Here is a 22,030-nt window from a genome sequence, read left to right on the forward strand (position 1 = left end):
CGCTGCCACACCTGGCTAATTTTTGTACTTTTAGTACAGACAGGGTTTCTCCATTAGCCAGGCTGGTCTCAAACTCCTGACCTCAGGTGATCCGCCCGCCTAGGCCTCCCAAAGTGTTGGGTTACAGTCATGAGCCAACGCACCCAGCCTGCAAGAAAGATTTAATAGAGAAAGTCTCTTTAATATCTGATTATACAAGTCAGTATTTTGAACCTTATTTTATATATGTTCAAATAATATGCAAAATTGTAAGGGCAATGGAAATTTAAGTTATATTATCAACTCTTGTTTTATTATTTATTCCCTTAGCAAATATTATATCATAAAAATATAATAATGTTACTATCTTTTAGTTTTATCTTTGCTGATTTAAAAGCTTCTATGGGCCGGGCGCGGTGGCTCACGCCTGTAATCCCAACACTTTGGGAGGCCAAGGCAGGCAGATCACTGAGGTCAGGAGTTCAAGACCAGCCTGACCAGCATGGAGAAACCCCATCTCTACTAAAAACACATGATTAGCCAGGTGTGGTGGCCCATGCCTGTAATCCCAGCTACTCGGGAGGCTGAAGCAAGAGAATCGCTGGAACCCAGGAGGTAGAGGTAGTGGAGAGCCGAGATCATGCCATTGGACTCCAGCCTGGACAACAAGAGTGCAACTCCATCTCAAAATAAATAAATAAATAAAACAAAATAAAAAAACAAAAGCTTCTACAGGCCAGGCTTGGTGGCCCACGCCTGTAATCCTAGCACTTTGGGAGGCCGAGGCAGATGGATTGCCTGAGCTCAGGAGTTTGATACCAGCCTGAGCAATATGGTGAAACCCCATCTCTACTAAAATACAAAAAAATTAGCTGGGCATGGCGGCCTATGCCTGTAGTACCAGCTACTTGGGAGGCTGATGCAGGAGAATCACCTGAACCTAGGAGGTGGAGGTTGCAGTGAGCCGAGATCCGTCACTGCACTCCAGCCTGGGAGACAAAGCAAGACTCCATCTCAAAAATAAAAAATAAAAAAGTTTCTATGAAGACATACTACAGATAGCCAAAGCAGAGATCGGCAGAGGGGATAGCAATAATCAGAAAATAAAACACAACTTAGTGTTAACTGATTTGTTAAATCACTATAATTAATGTAAATTAAAAATAATTTTGAAGGACAACAGAAAATTGTTTATCAAGGAGAAATATAATTTTTTTTTTTCTTTTTGAGACGGAGTCTTGCTCTGTCACCCAGGTAGGAGTGCAGTGGCACAATCTCGGCTCACTGCAAGCTCCGCCTCCCGGGTTCACGCCATTCTCCTGCCTCAGCGTCCCGAGTAGCTGGGACTACAGGCGCCTGCCACCACACTCGGCTAATTTTTTTGGATTTTTAGTAGAGACGGGGTTTCACTGCGTTAGCCAAGATGGTCTCGATCTCTTGACCTCATGATCCACTCGGCCTCCCAAAGTGCTGGGAATCACAGGCGTGAGCCACTGCACTCGGCCAATTTTTGTTTTGTTTTGTTTTGTTTTTATGAGACAGAGTCTCGCTCTGTCGCCCGGGCTAGAGTGCAGTGGCACGATCTCAGCTCACTGTAACCTCCACCTCCCGGGTTCAAGCGATTCTCCTGCCTCCATCTCCCAAGGAGCTGGGACTACAGGCGTGTGCCACTACCCCAGCTAATTTTTGTATTTTTAGTAGAGAAGAGGTTTCACCATATTGGTTGGCCAGGATGGTCTCGACCTCTTGACCTTGTGATCCTCCCGCCTTGGCCTCCCAAAGTGCTGGGATTACAGGCGTGAGCCACCGTAATTTTTTAAATAATTTTTTTTTTTTGAGACGGATTCTCACTCTGTCGCCTACGCTGGAATGCAGAGGTATGATCTCGGCTCACTGCAACCCCCGCCTCCTGGGTTCAAGTGATCCTCCTACCTCAGCCTACAGAGTAGCTGGGACTACAAGCATGAGTCACCATGCCTGGCTAATTTTTGTATTTTATAATAGAGAAGGGGTTTCACCATGGAGGCCAGGCTGGTCTCCAACTCTTGACCTAGTGATCCACCCGCCTCGGCCTCCCAAAGTGCTGGGATTACAGGCGTGAGCCACCGCACCCGGCTAAATAACTTTTTTTTAAAGATGGACTCTCACTCTGTAACCCAGGCTGGAGTGAAGTGGTGCAACCTCGGCTCACTGCAACCTCTGCCTCCTGGATTTAAGTGATTCTCCTGCCTCAGCCTTGGGGATTACAGGCACACACCACCACGCCCAGCTAGTTTTTGTATTTTCAGTAGAGAGAGGGTTTCACCATGTTGGCCACGCTGGTCTTAAACTCCTGACCTCAAGTGATGTGCCCGCCTCAGCCTCCCAAAGTGCTGGGATTACAGAGGTGAGCCACCACGCCTGGCCTAAAATAATTTTTAAAACTTGAATTTAACATAATGGTAAGACAGATCTCTGTATTTCATCTCAGATAAAAATCAATATAAAATCACATAAAGGTTGGAAATAAAAGAATAAATTTACATCAACTTTTCTTTCTTTTTTTTTTTTTTTTTGAGACAGAGTTTCACTCCTGTTGCCCAGGCTAGAGTGCAATGGCACGATCTCAGCTCACCGCAACCTCCGCCTCCCGAGTTCAGATGATTCTCCTGCCCCAGCCTCCCAAGTAGCTGGGATTACAGGCATGCGCCACCACGTCCGGCTAATTTTGTATCTTTTTTTTTCTTTTGAGTCAGGGTCTTGTTCTTTTGCCCAGGCAGAAGTGCTTTGGGGCAATCACGGCTCACTACAGCCTCAACCTTCTGGGATCAAGCTATCCTCTGGCCTCAGACTCCTGAGTAGCTAGGACTACAGGTGTGCACCACAATGCCTGGCTAATTTTTTTTTTTTTTTTTTTTTTTTGTAGAGACGGGGTGTTGCTATGTTGTCCAAGCTGGTATTGAACTCCTGGGCTCAGCTGATCCTCCCAACACCACACCAAGCCAATAATTATTTTTCTTAGGAGCATCTGCTTAGATTCGTTTGGCAGCCTAAATCTGGCAACATTGGCTTACAAATTCAGCTGTTACATTACTTGGCTGATAAACATTTCTACTGTAGCATGTATATATTTATAAAACAAGTTGAGTACCCTAAATGTATATAAATGGAAAAGTACATGAAACTGAAATAAAAATGACCTGAATTGAACCAAAATATACAAAGCAGACTGCATCTTTAAAAGTATAAAACAGACAATGTTCTTATTAACATTTATACCTGACTACGGTGTTCAATAGAATTTGATTCTTTGCCAGTTTTAAGTTCCAGCGGCATTATCTTGTATTTTGTTTTACACCCTCGATGTATTTTCACACCAACTGTAACATCTATTTTGCCTTTCAATCCAAATCTAGGGGACCAAATGCTTTCTTCAATATCCATTGATTTCACGACTTCAATGTTACATGTTGAATTATCCTTACTACTATCACTTGGCCTGAAAAAAAAAAAAAGCACAAAAACACTTAATTAGAACACTTAGCTCATTTCACATCTGCTGGCTCTGACTATTACACACAGAGAATGTGGGGAGGGAAAGAGTCTACCTACTTTTACAGCAGTGATTTTCAAACTGTGATCCCTTGACCAGTAGCATCAGCATCATCTGAGAACTTGCTATAAAAGTAAATCCTCAAAGACCCACTCCAAACCTACTCAAACACAAACTCTAGGGGTGAGGCCTAGCAATCTGTTTAACCAACCCTCCACAATTCTGATGCATGCTCAAGTTTAAGAACCACTGTCCTACAGGTTCTGCTCATGGAATTTAGTCTTTCTCAGTATTTATCATCTGTTCCTTTCAGTCATTCCTACTGTAATCTTCTTAACTCAGGCCCTTATTTTCTCAGGCCTAGATTACAACCGTCTTGCTACTTTAATTGCTAGAGCCACAATTCCAATCTAAGTATTCTGATATACAATTATTATGCAAATTAGTATATAATGGCTTGCATGTGGTTGCACCCTAAAAAATGAGAGATGTATTCCTTCACATAACACTAGATTACACTAATTAAGAATGAGTTGTCTGCTGGGCCTGGTGGCTCATGCCGAGGCAGGTAGATCACTTGAGTTCAGGAGTTCAAGATCAGCCTGGCCAACATGGCGAAACCCTATCACTATTAAAAAAAATACAAGAATTAGCCAGGCAGAGTGGCACATGCCTGTAATCCCAGCTACTCGGGAGGCTAAGGCAGAAGAATCGCTTGAACCCAGGAGGCAGAGGCTGCAGTGAACCAAAATCGTGCCACTGCACTCCAGCACTCCAGCCTGAGTGACAGAGCAAGACTCAGTAGCAAAAAAAAAAAAAAAAAAAAAAAAAAAAAAAAAAAAATTGGCTATCTCCATCATCTATGAAGTCTGGGGCTCATTCACCCAACACTTCATCCACACACCCCCAGGTGACAATCTTCAAAGGAGCTCATGGTCACTTCCAAGTGTCCCATTTTCTTTACTTAATAACTAAACGAAACCATGTCTACCACTATCAATATTTAAAGTAAGTACTCAATTTTTTTATTATAAAAAGGTTCTGACTTTAATCTCTTAATTGGTAAATAAATCATGAGCACAGGAAGGAGAAAAAAAGGGAATATATAAATGTTGAAGGAATGAGAAGAGGTGGAAATAACTTACAAATCTCCTCTCTTATCTAAGATTTACTCATTTTCAGAGCAGTTACAGTTATTCTGCAGAAGAGATTAGAAGAAAAGAAAGATAAGTGTTACCTCTTATTAATCCTATCTACTGGGAAAATATTTTACACTTTTAGATTCAAAGCCAGCCACATAAAATACTAAATCTAGTGGAAATCTTACATGAAAAAGATGACTTTTCTAGTAATAAAACATTTCCTATCATATCAAAATGAAGATTTTTAAAAATAGAATAATTCTAGTTGTTAGAATAGATGATTTAGTTGATTTTTGTTTAGTTCATATTATTATGGTCAACCCCTATTTCTTTTTTTGGACAGCTGTTTCTTCCTTTTTTTGTTTAATAGAGACAGGCTTTTGCCATGTTGTCCTGGCTGGTCTCAAATTCCTGACCTCAAATGATCCACCTGCTTTGGCCTCCTAGAGTGCTGGATTACAAGCATGAGCCACCACACTTGGCCATGGACAGCAATTTTTTAACAAATGAGAATATTTTCCAAGAAAATGCTGTCTTAAATAATTTTTCTTTCTTTTTTTTTTTATTATACTTTAAGTTCTAGGGTACATGTGTACAACATGCAGGTTTGTTACATATATATACATGTGCCATGTTGGTGTGCTGTAGCCATTATACATTAGGTATATCTCCTAATGCTATCCCTCTATCCCTCCCCCTTACCCCCTCCCCATACAATTTTTCATAAAAAAAAACTATTTCAAGATGCTTCAAATATAATCTCATGGAAGATATGCATCCTTCCAGAATCGTTGAACACAATAGTGAAATTCAGAGAAGTCATAATTTATCTAAAATTTCTTTTTTTTTTTCTGTCTTAGTGAGACAGGGTCTCTCTCTGTCGCCCAAGCATGAACAGTGGCATGAACACGGCTCACTGTAGCCTTGACCTCCTGGGCTCAAGCAATCCTTCTGTTTCAGCCTCCCAAGTAGCTGGGATGAGAGGTGTGCACCACCACACCCTGTTAATTATTTTCAAATTTGTAGAGACAGAGTCTACAAAAGGCGGGGCAACATGGTGAACTCAACCAATCCTCTTGTCTTGGTCTCCCAAAGTGCTGGAATTACAAGCATGACCCACCGCACTTGGTCTGAAATTTCTTAAATATTTATCTTCTCTCACCGTTATTTGTTCATGGTGTATATTCAGATATGCTTTTATAAATAAGGCAAAACTTATTATTTATGAAATGTCACATCTATACCTAATAGAATACAGGGAAAAAAAACTTTTAAAGTTGTTACTAAAATTCAATGCCCTGGAAAAAGAAGCAACGTGGCTTTACTATTATTATTATTCTGAGACAGAGTCTCACTCTGTCACCCAGGCTGGAATGCAGCAGCACGAACACAGTTTACTGCAGCTTTGACCTCCTGGGCTCAAGAGATCCTCCCGCCTCACCCTTTCAAGTAGTTGAAACTACAGGCATCAGTTGTTAGGCCCAGTCAATTTTTTTTTTTTTTTTTTTTTTTTTTTTTTTTTGTAGAGCTAAGTTCTCACCATGTTTCCCAGGCTGATCTTGAACTCCTGGTCTCAAGCAATCCTCCTGCTTTGGCCTCCCAAAGTGCTGGGATTACAGTTATGAGCAACCATGCGCGGCCACTATATGTTTATTACCACAGTTTTTTTTTTTTTTTTTGAGATGGAGTCTCACTCTGTCGCAGAGGCTGAAGTATAGTAGTGCAATTTCGGCTCACTGCAACCTCCACCTCCCCGGTTCAAGCAACTCTCCTGTCTCAGGCTCCCAAGTAACTGGGATTACAGGCATGCACCACCACGCCTTGCTAATTTTTGTATTTTTTAGTAGAGATAAGGTTTCACCATGTTGGCCAGGGTGGTCTGTAACTCCTGACCTCAAGTGATCTATCCATCTCAGCCTCCCAAAGTGCTGGGATTACAGGCGTAAGCCGCCACACCCAGCCACCACAATTGTTTTAAATGGTAACAAAAATTAATTTCTAAGTACTACTTTAGCTATAGTCTAAAAAATTTGGTATGTAACCACCTATTCTAAATGTGTTAATTTCCTTTATGACTGACCTTTTAAAACATTTATCAACATTTCCTTAGTTTACAAACCATGAGAATTTTAGATATCCTTTTGTTATCTAACTTTGAATCAAAGTTATTCTAACTTTGTTACAGTACAGTTGCAGAATATCGTCTCTAAGATACTACTGATCCTTTAAAATTTATTGGTGTTTCCCTTATGGCATAATGCATCATCTATTTCAATAAAAGTTCTGTGTGACTTGAAAAATTATATATACAGTCATCCATTGTATAACAATGATTTCATCAACATAGGATGGTGGTCCCATAAGATTATAATGTAGCTAAAAAATTCCATTGCCTAGTGACATCTAGCTATGGTGGTAATGCAACACACTATCTTTTCTATATTTGGATATGTTTAGATACACAAATACTAACCGTTGTTACAACTGCCTACAGTATTCAGTACAGTAACATGTTGTACAAGTGTGTAGCCTAGAAGCAACTGGCTATACCATATGGCCTAGGTGTGTAGTAGGCTCCACCATCTAGGTTTGCACAAGTACACTCTGACATTCACACAATGATGACATTGCCTAACACCACATTTCTCAAAACATATCCCCATCATTAAGCCAGCATGAGTGCATTGTATATAAAATGTATATAATTTTGTGTTTTGACAAAAAAATGTAGGATTTTATTTCAAAGATTCTTTGCAAGTCAAAGATGAGTCTGAATTCCACCCTCTTTCCCTAGCATCTATGATGCCCTTCTTCCAGGCTGCAAATCCCTTGCTGACCTATCCTAAGCCTCCTTCAACAGATACTATTCTCTCCTTCTGTCCCTTATATGCTGTTACCTCCAAGGGTTCCATGCTGCTTTTGTCACCTACATTTTCTCCACCAGCAAACCCCTTCACTTTTATTATTTTCATCTACCACCAATACACTGAGTTCCTGAGGGCTTTGGTTATCCCTACAACAATAGTACCTGGTATAATCCTTGGCACATATATAGCATTGAATAAATGTTTGCAGAATTTATTAACCCAGAATTCTGAGAATCACGCTTATCATTGTAAAAACAATGGGTTAATTTTAACCAAAAAGAAAAAAACACATTTGGGTTAAGACTCCACCAAAGGAAAACAAACAAACAAACAAACAAGCAAACATGCAGACAGGATGCTAAAACAATTAACAAAAAGTAAAAGAAAAGCTTATGTCCAAAAAAACTACAAAAATAGACATCTACCGTAATTTAAAATGTCAAGCAGCTGGGTGCAGTGGCTCACACCTGTAATCCCAGCACTTTGGGAGGCTGAGGTGGGTGGATCGCCTAAGGACAGGAGTTCGAGACCAGCCTGGCCAGCATGGTGAAACCTCGTCTCTACTAAAAATGCCAAAATTAGCCGGGCATGGTGGCAGGCATCTGTAATCCCAGCTACTCAGGAAGCTGAGGCAAGAGAATCGCTTGAACCTGGGAGGCAGAGGATGCAGTGAGCCAAGACTGCGCCACTGCTCTCCAGACTAGGCGACAACGTGAGGCTCCATCTCAAAAAAAAAAAAATTTCAAGCAAATGTAAATGACAAAAAGAAATAAAGGAGGAAGGAAGGGGAAAAAAGGGAGGGAGGAGGAAGGAGGGTAAATGAGGATAAATAATTAGGAGCAGTTGAAGATAAAATTAACATTTTTTTTTTTTTTGAAATGGGATCTTGCTCTGTCACCCAGGCTAGAGTGCAGTGGCGTGATCTCGGCTCACTGCAACCTCTGCCTCCCGGGTTCCAGCGATTCTTCTGCCTCGGCCTCACGAATATCTGGGATTACAGGTGCCCGCCACCATGCCCAGCTAATTTTTATATTTTTAGTAGAGATGGGGTTTCACCATCTTGACCAGGCTGGTCTCGAACTCCTGACCTCATGATCTGCCCGCCTCGGCCACCCAAAGTGCTGGGATTACAGGCATGAGCCACTGCGCCCAGCCAATAAAATCAACTTTCTTAGTGTCACAGAACATTGATAGAGACCAGAATGACAGAAAGATTATAAAGCAAAGCAAGGAACTAGGTGAAGGATGACTACTTGATAAACATAGTTTATCATAGTGAAGCCCAATATCCATCCCCTATGTCAATCTGTTCCAAAGAAATAACAAAGAATGAAAAGAATGAAACATGCGTATATACATACATATATATTTTATATATATATATATATATATATATATATATATTTTTTTTTTGTCAGTGTTTCATGCTTGTTGCCTGGGCTGGAGTGCAATGGCGTGATCTCCTCGGCTTACTGCAACCTCCACCTCCCGGGTCCCGGTTCAAGCAGTTCTCCTGCCTCAGCCTCCTGAGTAGCTGCGATTACAGGCACATGCCACCACACCCAATTTTTGTATTTTTAGTAGAGACGGGGTTTCACCATGTTGGCCAGGCTGGTCTCGAACTCCTGACCTTGTGATCCGCCTGCCTCAGCCTCCCAAAGTGCTGGGATTACAGGCGTGAGCCACCACACCCGGCTGTAAATTTATTTTTAAAACACAAGAAAAGCTAAACAATCTACTCACTCTAGCTTTTTTCTAAGTGTAGGAAGCTGGTGAAAAATTTACGACCACTTCAGAAATAAAAAATATGAAAAACAAACTCAGTCAAGCACAGTGGCTCATGCCTGTAATCCCAACATTTTGGGAGGCCGAGGCAGGCAGATCACTTGAGGTCAGAAGTTCGAGACCAGCCTGGCCAACATGGTGAAACCTCGTCTCTACTAAAAATACAAAAATTAGCCAGGCGTGGTGGCTCATGTCTATAGTCCCAGCTACTCAGGAGGCTGTGTCACAAGAATCATTTGAACCCGAGAAGCAGAGGTTGCAGTGAGCCAAGATTGTGCCACTGTACTCCAGCCTGAGTGATAGAGTGAGACTCCATCTCAAAAACAAAACAAAACAAAACAAAACAAAACAAACTCAACTCTAACATCAAGACAAGCCTTTTTCTAAACTACTAAATATTTTAAAAATACATATGAAAATCCCATTAGAGGGCCAGGCAAGGTGGCTCATGCCTGTAACCCTAGCACTTTGGGAGGCCAAGGCAGGAGGATCATTTGAGTCCAGGAGTTCAAGACTAGCCATCCTGGGTGACATGGCGAAACACCATCTCTACAAAAAATACGAAAATTACCAGGCAGTGTAGTGTGCACCTGCAGTCTTGGCTACTCAGAAGACTGAGGTGGAAGGACTGTTTGAACTCAGGAGGAAGCAGAGGTTGCAGTGAGCCTAAATCGCACCACTGCACTCCAGTCTAGGCAAAAGAGTGAGACCTTGTCTCAAAAAAAAAAAAAAGGAGAGAGAAAAAAAAAAAAAGTAAATGAGATCAAAGCAGAAACTAGCACACACAACTTACGGAGCTTGCTGTAGTTATACGGCCAAATTATGGCCAAACTGGGATTCACATCCAGGCTCATTATATCCTTCGAACCACAGGGAATAGGTCCAAAGAACTAACTACTCCAAATCTTTCTGACTCACAAATCTTAAAGCTTTTCTTTTGTTTCTGAGACAGAGTCTCGCTTTGTTGCCCAGGCTAGAGTGCAGTGGCATGATCTCAGCTCACTGCAACCTCTGTCTCCTGGTTCAAGCAATCCTCCTGCCTCAGCCTCCCAAGTAGCTGGGATTACAGGCACCCACCACCACGCCTGTCTAATTTTCATATTTTTAGTAGAGGTGGTGTTCCACCATGTTGGCCAGGCTGGTCTCAAACTCCTGAGCTCAGCTGACACAGCGCCTTGACCTCCAAAAGTGCAGGGATTACAGGCATGAGCCACCATGCCTGGATACCCTTAAAGCAAACTTTTTAGATCACAAAATGTTACAAAATATTGAAAATATTGAGAGAACATTGAGAATATTAGTATACATGGAAGTTGTGCCCATTTAAAGAAAAATAAAATGCTGCCTGTTTTAAAAAAAAAAAAAAAAGGAAATCAAATAAAAACCCTCCAATGGCTTCCATTCTAATCAGAGCAGCATCCAAGTCCTGACCAGGATGATGAGGCTCCAGGGCAACTACTGCTGCTCTTCTCCTACTGCACTTTGCTCTAGCCATCACACTGACTCGCTGAAATACTGCACACACAGCTAGTATGTGTCAGCCACAGGGCTTTTGCCCTGTTTCCTCTACCTGGAACATTCCTCCAACAGACAGCTGTATGTCTCACTACTTCATTTCCTTTAAGCTTCTGCTCAAATGCTACCTTATGAGAAAGGCCTTCCATGAACATTCTATGGAATACCCCTGCCATCACTACCTACCTATTCTCCCTTTCTTCTTACCCTCCTCATTGTTTGGCACTACATTAATCACGGTCTGGTCCCCTGCTGTTTACTTGTGCAGTAGTATAGAAACTCCAGAAAGTAGGCGGTTGTATGTTTTGTTTTCTTTTTTGCTACCATGATCCAAGCACCTAAAACATTACTTGGCACATATTAGACACCCAATAAATATTTGCTGAATGAATAACAGAAAAAAACATATTTCCCCTATAAAATTATAATAATGCCACTTTGAGGGAAAAAAAAAAAAACTTGAAAATACACGTAACGCCAAACAGCATTAAATGGGTAAACACACTAAATACATAGCACATCCATATGACAGTCAACACATGACACAGACTATATGCTAGTAACACAGAGAAATACACATGAAAAAATCAAATGAGGCCAGGTGTAGTACCTCATGCCTGTAATCCCAGCACGTTGGGAGGTCGAGGTGGGAGGATCAGTTGAGGTCAGGAGCTCGAGACCAGCCTGGCCAACATGATGAAACCCCATCTCTAATAAAAATGCAAAAATTAGCCAGGTGTGGTGGCACACACCTGTAATCCCAGCTACTCAGGAGGTTGAGGCAGGAGAATAGCTTGAACCCGGGAGGTGGAGGTTGCAGTAAGCCAAGACCACACCATTGCACTCCAGCCTGGGGAAGAGAATGAGACTTCGTTTTAAAAAAAAAAAAAAAGAATCAAATGAAAAAAATTAGGATGCCAAAAATTGATTACTTTATAAGAAAATACAGGCTGGGCATAGTGGCTCACACCTGTAATCCCAGTACTTTGGGAGGCCAAGGTGTGTGGATCACCTGAGGTCAGGCGTTCAAGACCAGCCTGGTCAATATGGCAAAACCCCGTCTCTACTAAAAATACAAAAAATTAGCCAGGTGTGGTGGTGGGCACCTGTAATCTCAGGTACTTGGGAGGCTGAGGCAGGAGAATTGCTTGAACCCGGGAGGCGGAGGTTGCAGTAAGCCAAAATCATGCCATTGCACTCCAGCCCGGGCAACAAAGCAAGACTCTGTCTCAAAAAAGAAAAAAAAAAAGAAGAAAGGCTGGGCGCAGTGGCTCACGCCTATAATTCCAGCACTTTGGGAGGCCGAGGCGGGTGGATCACCTGAGGTTAGGAGTTCGAGGCCGGCCTGGCCAACACGGTGAAACACCGTCTCTACTAAAAATACACAATTAGCCAGGCGTGGTGGCAGGCGCCTGTAATCCCAGCTACTTGGGAGGCTGAGGCAGGAGAATCTCTTGAACGTGGGAGGCAGAGGTTGCAGGGAGCCAAGATCAGTGCCACTGTACTCCAGCCTGGGTGACAGAGCAAAACTCCATCTCAAAAAAAAAAAAAAGAAAGAAAAAGAAAATACATATCTACGTATAAAAAATAAGCTATCTTATAATAATGAAAATAAAATTTTCTATTCATTGTTTTCTTTTTTGTCATGTAAAGATACTTAGGACAGTAATTTATAAAGTAAGCAAGCAAAACAGCTAATTGTAATTGCTCAATCTTTTAAAAACTTTGATTCAACACACAGAATAGCATCCTGGTCTAAAAATAAGAAGACTATATAAACAAAATGTGTTTCTTACAGAGAGAGCTGCATCTGAGGGAAGTCAGTCGAAGCGTTTTTATGCATGAAATCTCCTGCCCATTTACAAAACGAAGGAAGATAGTCCTCTACTTCTTGTTTTATTTCATCTTGACTTAGATTTAAGCGGTACCTGCCAAAAATATGATAGTAAATATGAAAGTATAAATATTAGAAAAGTAAATGAGGACAAAAACACAAATAAGCAACCCAACTGTTCATCAGCCAATAAATGGATAAGCAAAATGTGGCATATTCCATACAATGCAGTATTATTCAGCTATAAAAAGGAAGGAAATTCTGACATATGCTACAACACTGAAGAACCTTCAGGACATTATGCTAAGTGAAATAGGCCAGTCACAAAAGGACTAATATTCATATAAGGCACCTACAGCAGTGAAAATCACAGAGACAGAAAGTAGAATGGGGGTTGCCAGAGGCTGGGAGGAGGAAAGAAGGAGAAGTTATTGTTTCAAGGGCACAGAGCTTCAGTTTGGGAAGATGCAAAGAGTTCTGGAGATAGATAGGTGATGGTTGCACAACAAGGTGAATGTACTTTGCCTCTGAACTGTACCCTTAAAAATGGTTAACACAGGCAGAGCACGGTGGCTCACATCTGTAATTCTAGCACTTTGGGAGGCCGAGGTCAGCAGTTGGAGACTAGCCTGGCCAACATGGTGAAACCCTGTCTCTACTAAAAATACAAAAATTAGCCAGACGTGGTGGTGCATGCCTGTAATCCCAGCTACTTGGGAGGCTGAGGCAGGAGAATCGCTTGAACCCAGGAGGCAGAGGTTGCAGTGAGCCGAGATCACGCCATTGCACTCCAGCCTGGGCAAGAGAGCAAGACTCCATCACACACACACATCCCCACAAAAAGTTAAAATTGTAATTTTTTTTCTTCTTTTTCTTTATCTCTTTTCTTTCTTATTTTTTGAGATAGGGTCTCACACTGTCACCCAGGCTGGAGTGGAGTAGCGCGATCTCGCCTCACTGCAACCTCTGCCTTCTAAGCTCAAGTGATTCTTCCCCCTCAGCCTTCAGAGTAGCTGGAATTACAGGCACACAACACCATGCTCAGCTAATTTTTTTGTATTTTCAGTAGAGATGGGGTTTCACCATGTTGGCTAGGCTGGTCTCAAACTCCTAGGCTCAAGCAATCTGCCCACTTTGGCCTCCCAAAGTGCTGGCATGACAGGCATGAGCCACCACGCGTGACCTAATAAGGTAATCTTTTTTTTTTTTTTTTTTTTATTAGATGGAGTTTCGCTCTTGTTGCCCAAGCTAGCGCAATCTCGGCTCACTGCAACCTTCACCTCCCAGGTTCAAGTGATTCTCCTGCCTCAGTCCCCTCAGTGACTATGCCTGTATGTCGTATGCCTGTATGGGACCACAGGCATACGACACCATGCCCAGCTAATTTTTGTATTTTTAGTAAAGATGGGGTTTCACCATGTTGGCCAGCCTGGTCTTGAACCCCTGACCTCACGTGATCTGCCTGCCTCGGCCTCTGAAAGTGCTGGGATCACAGGGTTGAGCCATCACGCCCAGCCTAACACAGTGATTTTTATATGTATTTAACAACAATTTTTAAAAAAACATCCAAATAACAACAAACATGGTGGTGTGGAACTATAGTCCCAGCTCTTCAGTAGGCTGAAGCGGAAGGATCGTTTCAGCCCAAGAGTTTGAGGTTACAGTGAGCTGTGATCTCACCACTGTACTCCAGCCTGGGTGACAGTGAGACCCTGTCTGAAAAAAAAAAAAAATCCAAGTAACACTGAAACAGTGACATGACATCAAATTTCAGATAATTTGCTCTAATTCATACCATGGTCTAATTAGAAGAGTCCCAGTTATACCTTTGGGATATAAAAAAAAAAATTGAGATATTGCTCCTGAAACCAAGCAATGGAAAGTAGAAACGTTAAAGAGGAAAAAGGGTCATATGGACAGAAAGGCAGTAACAGTCTTACAACATCAAAGGACAGTATATAGGAATGTTAACTTCTTACGTGAGAAATCTGCAGAAACAAAAAAACCCAAGTATCAATTTTTCAGGGTTCTTACAAGGTCAAAATTATGTCATAACAATATGAATACATTATTTATCATTTTCCTTTCATGACAGCACAGTTGAATTTTCTGAGGCTACATGACATAAAATATAGAAATATTTTGAATGCAGAGGCAGACACAAGAATCCATGATCTTCTATGAAGTCATACTTTAAAACATTTGCAAAAATAGAGGCTTGGTTTATACCCATACCACCCAGAACGCAGCTGATCTCATCTTATCTCAGAAGCTAAGCAGGGTTGAGCTTGGTTACTACTTGGATGGGAGACCACCTGGGAATATTGGGTGCTGTAGCTTTTTTTTTTTTTTGGGGCCAGATGCACTCTGTCGCCCAGGGGCACCACTGAGTGCAGTGGCGGATCTCAGCTCACTGCAAGCTCCGCCTCCTGGAGTTTAAGCCATTCTCCTGCCTCAGCCTCCCGAGGTAGCTGGGACTTCTGAAGCCCTCATGGCCTAGTTTTTTGTATTTTTTTTTAGTAGAGCCCGGGGGTTTTCACTGTATTTAGCCAGGATGGTCTCGATCTCCTGACCTCGTGATCCAGCCCGTCTGCGGCCTCCCAAAGTGCTGGGATTACAGGCAGAGCCACGTGCACCCCGGCCTGGAGTGCACCAGCAAGCACTAAGAAAAAACCGGCCAGGCTCTGTGGCTCACACCTGTAATCTCAAGACTTTGGGAGACCGAGGCGGGTGGATCACCTGAGGTGGGGAGTTCAAGACCAACCTGACCAATGGAGAAACCCCGTCTCTACCAAAAATACAAAATTAGCCAGGCATGGTGAGTATGCCTGTAATCCCAACCTGGGGAGGCTGAGACAAGAGAATTGCTTGAACCTGGGGAGGCGGAGTACCCCGGTGAGGCTGAGATCGGCTGCCATTGCGCACTCCAGCCTGGGCAACAAGAGCAAAACTCCATCTCAAAAAAAAAAGAAAGAAAGAAAAAAAATAGAGGCTGGAGGATTGTTTGAGGCTATAGTGGGTGATAATTTCATCACAGCACTCCAGCCTGTGCAACAGAGAGAGACCTTACCTCAAAAAAAAAATAAATAAGGAAGAAAGAAGAAGAAACTGAAAAAACGTAAAACAATGACATGCATTATATATTTTTTACAACAGTTTTTTTCATTAAAATGTTATGTTAACAAGCATAGATTGATATTTTTAAATGAATATATATTTTAGGCTAGGTGCGGTGGCTCATGCCCGTAATCCCAACACTTTGGGAAGCCGAGAGGAGTGGATCACTTGAGGTCAGTTCAAGACCAGCCTGGCCAACATGGTGAAACCCCCTCTCTACTTAAAAACACAAAAATTAGCCAGGCGTGGTGGCAGGCACCTGTAATCCCAGCTACTCAGAAGGCTGAGGCAGGAAAATCGATTGACCCAGGAGGCGGAGGTTGCAGTGAGCCGAGGTCATGCCATTGCAATCCAGCCTGGGCAACAGAGCAAGACTGTCTCAATAACAACAACAAAATAAATGAATATACATGTTAATTTCAAATGAATTAATAAACATCTGTTCTAATTTCTAGTACAGTAATTAATCATAGATATAGCCCACATAAACAGAAGCTCTTTCCAGTCCTCAATAATTTTTTAGTGTAAAGGGGTCCTGAGAGCAAAAGTTTTGAGAACTGCTGTTATAAACTTACCCTCCCAGGATGATTATTCCAGTTCCTTCTTTATATTTAAGCTCCCCAATCTTAATAACTACTCTAGGGTGGTAGGGGCATATCAGTTTGTATATAAAAATCACACCTAGGTTTGAATCCTAACTCTGCACTACCAGATATATGACCAAGAGCAAGTCACTGTTAATTAAGCCTGTTTCCTCATCTGTAAGGAGGAGATAATAACTACCTTACATACTTAGTCTGAGGATTATAGAACAATGTATGTAAAGCACTTAGCTGATGATAAGAACTCATTAAAGTATAGGCTGGGCGTGGTGGCTCACACCCGTAATCCCAGCACTTTGGGAGGCTGAGGAGGGTGGATCACCTGAGGTCAGGAGTTCGAGACCAGCCTGGCAAACATGGTGAAACCCCATCCTACTAAAAAATGCAAAAAAAGTAGTCGGGCGCGGTGGCGCACGCCTGTAATCCCAGCTAATCAGGAGGATGAGGCAGGAGACTCGCTTGAACCTGGGAGGCAGAGGTTGTAATGAGAGGATATCGCGGTGCTGTACTCCAGCCTGGGCAGCAGAGCGAGATTCAAAAAGAAAAAAGAAAATCATTAAGGTATAAAGACCATGATGATAACAACAAATACAGTGCTAACTATAGGTCAGCACTGTTCCGGGCATGGTGACAGGCGCCTGTAGTCCCAGCTACTCAGGAGGCTGAGGCAGGAGAATGGCGTGAACCCAGAAGGCGGAGCTTGCAGTGAGCCTAGTGAGCCACTGCACTCCAGCCTGGGCAACACAGCGAGACTCTGTCTCAAAAAAAAAAAAAAAAAGATACAACTTATAATTTTTCTCACTTGCTCAAGGGAGCAGCATAATAACACATTCATGAGACATTGAGACTTTAGGACACTACACATTTACCATATAACTGTGCAATATTTCTAATACCAGATTTAATAAGCTGTTACTTTCCTAGGTTTCTGCCACCTCCAGCTTACCAAGACTGACAGAGCAGAGTCGTGTCAGCCCTCTGAGAGAGCCAGTCCAATAGAGAAAACAAAATTAACAATGCTAGCTCTGCCAAAATTGTCTTAAGCAAAATAGCAGCCGCAGGTTGAAAGAGACGCTGAAATTCCTCAAGCCAGGAAGCAACTGCTAATACCAAAGCATCCAAAAAGATCTAGAGAAACACACAGTTAGACTACTGAAAGTGAAGGTTATCCTTGCATAAGGCTGTTTGAAATCAGGCAGTTTCCAGTTGATTAAAAATGATGTAGATGACCATACGGTCTCACAAAGTCTCATATATTGCCAGTACAAATGTAAACTGGGACAATGTCTATAGAGAGCAATTTGGTAATATGTATCAAAATTTTAGGCCAGGCATGGTGGCTCATGCCTGTAATCCCAGCACTTTGGGACACCGAGGTGGGTTGATCACTGGAGGTCATGAGTTCAAGACCACCCTGGCCAACATGGCGGAACCCCGTCTTCACTAAAAATACAAAAAAAATTAGCCAGGTGTGGTGGCTTATGCCTGTAATCCCAGCTACTCGGGAGGTTGAGGCAGGAGAATTGCTTGAATCTGGGAGGTGGAGGCTGCAGTGAGCCAAGAGCAAGCCACTGCACGCCACCCTGGGTGACACAGCAAGACTCCGTCTCAAAAACAAAACAAAAACTGGTAAGGCAGGCCAGGCATGGTGACATGTACCTGTTGTTTCAGATACACAGGAGGCTGAGGTGGGGAGAAACACATGAGCCCAGTCGTTTGAGTAAGGCCTGGACAACATAGCAAGACCCCTATCTCCCCCCCCAAAAAAATACTGTAAAGCCACATTTTTTATTTTTTTTTATTTATTTATTTATTTTTGAGACAGAGTCTCACTCTGTCACCCAGGCTGGAGTGCAGTGGTGTGATTTCAGCTCACTACAAGCTCCGCCTCCCGGGTTCACACCATTCTCCTGCCTCAGCCTCCCGAGAAGATGGGACTACAGGCATCCACCACCACACTCAGCTAATTTTTTGTATTTTTAGTAGAGACAGGGTCTAACCGTGTTAGCCAGAATGGTCTCAATCTCCAGACTTGGTGATCCGCCTGCCTCAGCCTCCCAAAGTGCTGGGATTATAGGCGTGAGCCACTGCACCTGGTCATAAAGCTGTATTTTGAAACTAGTTTCATCTTATTCCCAACCCCATATAATTCTCAGTATATCACACTGTTTCTAGAACTAATGCAAAAAAAGTTCTTTATACATTCTCTGAAAGTAGTTAAGGAATCTGTTACGCACATGTACAAAATATTTACATATTTTTACCCAAAAAGATCCTGTTGGGCAATTTCAAAAACTCTACACAGAATTCCAACAGTGTACTGGAACTGTGAAATCTGCATTTTAGATTACACTAATTTACATTGGATAGTCTATACAAATACTTTATAGTTTCTAGGACAGAAGTTATATAATAAAATTATACCTGCAGTTCCTCTTATAACTACTTACATTTCCTTCAAATGTCTTATTTCTTGAATTGTTTGAAAAGCAAGTTCTTGCAGCTTTTCTGGGGCAAAGCTATTATTTATTGCTTTTTGAAACACCTCATGGAGAACCGTACCAATTAGCATTTGGCGAGTGGCTGGATCAGAGCTCTACAAAAACAAATCACACAATTTATTTCACAACATATTAACAGACACAATTGTATATATTTATTATCTAATCTATTAAACCACCATAGCCAAAATGCACTGGTAAGACAAATGCCAAAATATTTTTTTTTTTTTTTTTTTTTTTTGAGACGGAGTCTCGCTCTGTCACCCAGGCTGGAGTGCAGTGGCCGGATCTCAGCTCACTGCAAGCTCCGCCTCCCGGGTTCACGCCATTCTCCTGCCTCAGCCTCCCGAGTAGCTGGGACTACAGGCGCCTGAGACCTCGCCCGGCTAAGTTTTTGTATTTTTAGTAGAGACGAGGTTTCACTGTGTTAGCCAGGATGGTCTCGATCTCCTGACCTCGTGATCCGCCCGTCTCGGCCTCCCAAAGTGCTGGGATTACAGGCTTGAGCCACCGCGCCCGGCCGCCAAAATATTAAACAATTTTTTTTCTGGTGGGTGGAATTATAAGTGACTTTCACTTTCTTCTATTCAGAATTGTCTGAATTATTATTGCATGAGTTACTTTTTTTTTTTTTTTTTTGAGACAGACTCTTGCTCTGACACTCAGGCTGGAGCACAGTGGCACAATCTCAGCTCACTGCAACCTTCACCTCCCAGGTTCAAATGATTCTCATGCCTCAACCTCCCAAGTAACTGGAATTACAGGTGTGTGCCACCATGCCCAGCTAACTTTTATTTTTTGTATTTTTAGTAGAGGCAGGGTTTCACCATGTTGGCCAGGCTGAGTATGAGTTACTTTTAAAATCAATGTTCTCCATTTTGAAAAAAAATTAACCAATATTTAAAAATTCAAAATATTCTCAAATAATATTTAAAGTATTGTACTCTAATTTCACTTGATAATCCACCCAATAGAAAAGTCAATAAAGGCATAGCTGATAAACTCATGTAAGTAAAAGATACCATTCAAATATAAAAGTTAAACCTACTTGGCCGGGCGCGGTGGCTCAAGCCTGTAATCCCAGCACTTTGGGAGGCCGAGACGGGTGGATCACGAGGTCAGGAGATCGAGACCATCCTGGCTAACACAGTGAAACCCCGTCTCTACTAAAAATACAAAAAATTAGCCGGGCGTGGTGGCGGCGCCTGTAGTCCCAGCTACTCGGGAGGCTGAGGCAGGAGAATGGCGTAAACCCGGGAGGCGGAGCTTGCAGTGAGCCGAGACCGCCCCACCGCCCCCCCGCGGGGAAAAAGGAAAAATACCCCCCCACAAAAAAAAAAAAAAAAAAAAAAAGTTAAACCTACTTAACAGTAATGTTTGGGAAGAAAAAAATATTTTTTAACCTACAGCAGAGATTTTTGGCAAAGAATTTTTCTCTACTCAAAAAGAAAAACTACTTCATACTTCATTTCTTGATTAACTCTTGTATTAGGCTAGACCCTTTTTTTTTTTTTTTTTTGAGCCGGAGTCTCCCTCTGTCGCCCAGGTTGGAGTGCAGTGGCCCGCTCTCTCTCTCGGCTCACTGCAAGCTCCACCTCCCAGGTTCACGCCATTCTCCCACTTCAGCCTCCCGAGTAGCTGGGACTACAGGCGCCTGCCACCACACCCGGCTAATTTTTTGTATTTTTAGCGAAGATGGGGTTTCACCGTGTTAGCCAGGGGTCTCGATCTCCTGACCTCGTGATCCGCCCACCATGGTCTCCCAAAGTGCTAGGATTACAGGCGTGAGCCACTGCGCCTGGCCCAAAAAGTTTTTTAAAACTTAATATTCAGGCCAAGCACAGTAGCTCATGCCTATAGCTCCAGCTACTCGGGAGGTTGAGGTAGGAGGATTGCTTGAGCCTGGGAGGTCAAGGCTTTGGTGACCTACTGCACTCCAGCCTGGGTGACACAGTGAGACTCAAAATAAAATAAAAGTACATGTTTCAAGAAAAATAAATAAAAAGCTGGGTGTTGGGTACATGGGAGTTTATTACAATAATCTCTTTGTATGTTTGAAATAGCCCAAAATACATTTTTTTTTTTTTTTTGAGACGGAGTCTCGCGCTGTCGCCCAGGCTGGAGTGCAGTGGCCGGATCTCAGCTCACTGCAAGCTCCGCCTCCCGGGTTCACGCCATTCTCCGGCCTCAGCCTCCCGAGTAGCTGGGACTACAGGCGCTGCCACCTCGCCCGGCTATTTTTTGTATTTCTTAGTAGAGACGGGGTTTCACCGTGTTAGCCAGGATGGTCTCGATCTCCTGACCTCGTGATCCGCCCATCTCGGCCTCCCAAAGTGCTGGGATTACAGGCTTGAGCCACCGCGCCCGGCCTCCAAAATACATTTTTGTTTGTTTTGAGATGGAGTCTCACTCTGTCCCCTAGGCTGAATGAAGTGCAGTGGTAGGATCTCCGCTCACTGCACCTCCGCCTCCAGAGTTCAGGCGATTCTCCTGCCTTAGTCTCCCGAGTAGCTGGGATTACAGGCACGCGCCCCAATGCCTGGCTAATTTTTGTATTTTTAGTAGACACGGGTTTTCACCATGTTGGTCAGGCTGGTCTTGAACTCCTGACCTCGTGATCCTCCCACCTCGGCCTGTCAAAGTGATGGGATTACAGGCGTGAGCCACTGCGCCCAGCCCCCAAATACACTTTTTTTTGAGACTTATTTTATTTTAAAATAAAACTGCATGTTTCAAGAAAAATTAATTAAAAGCTGGGTGTTGAGTACATGGGAGTTTATTACAATCATCTCTTAGTATGTTTGAAATAGCCCAAAATACAATTTGTTTGTTACTCGTTTTGAGACAGAGTCTCGCTCTGTCGCCCAGGCTAGAATGCAGTAGCCTGATCTCGGCTCACTGCAACCTCCGCCTCCCGGGTTCAAACGATTCTCCTGCCTCAGTCTCCTGAGTAGCTGGGACTACAGGTGCATGCCACCACACCTGGTTAATTTTTCTACCAAAATACATTTTTAAACAGTGATTTACACATTTATTTTTAGTTTAGTGGGAATCACATGAAGCCAAGTTTGGAAATGTCTAGCTGTGTTTAAATTTAAAAGTTTATCATTTAAATTAATTTTCTTACTATAATTACTTATTAAGCCCTGAACAAGA

General features: G+C 42.6%; 1 protein-coding gene and 1 pseudogene across 7 annotated transcripts in view; one reads left to right on the forward strand and one right to left on the reverse strand.

The window, feature by feature from the left end:
- DNA2 (DNA replication helicase/nuclease 2) overlaps positions 1-22,030 on the reverse strand; it is a 63,033-nt gene that overhangs the window by 35,922 nt on the left and 5,081 nt on the right. For all 7 annotated transcript variants that reach the window (XM_021944006.2, XM_021944004.2, XM_031652232.1 and 4 more), the window contains 3 exons: positions 18,824-18,969; positions 12,617-12,748; positions 3,238-3,457 (listed from right to left, as the gene is read on the reverse strand). In XM_021944006.2, coding sequence (XP_021799698.1) covers positions 3,238-3,457; positions 12,617-12,748; positions 18,824-18,969 — 498 coding nt within the window. The remainder of the gene's footprint in view (positions 1-3,237; positions 3,458-12,616; positions 12,749-18,823; positions 18,970-22,030) is intronic.
- Positions 14,876-14,994, forward strand: LOC116269543 (annotated as a pseudogene).

Source organism: Papio anubis, chromosome 11 (assembly GCF_008728515.1).
Source record: "Papio anubis isolate 15944 chromosome 11, Panubis1.0, whole genome shotgun sequence".
Classification (NCBI taxonomy): Eukaryota; Metazoa; Chordata; class Mammalia; order Primates; family Cercopithecidae; genus Papio; species Papio anubis.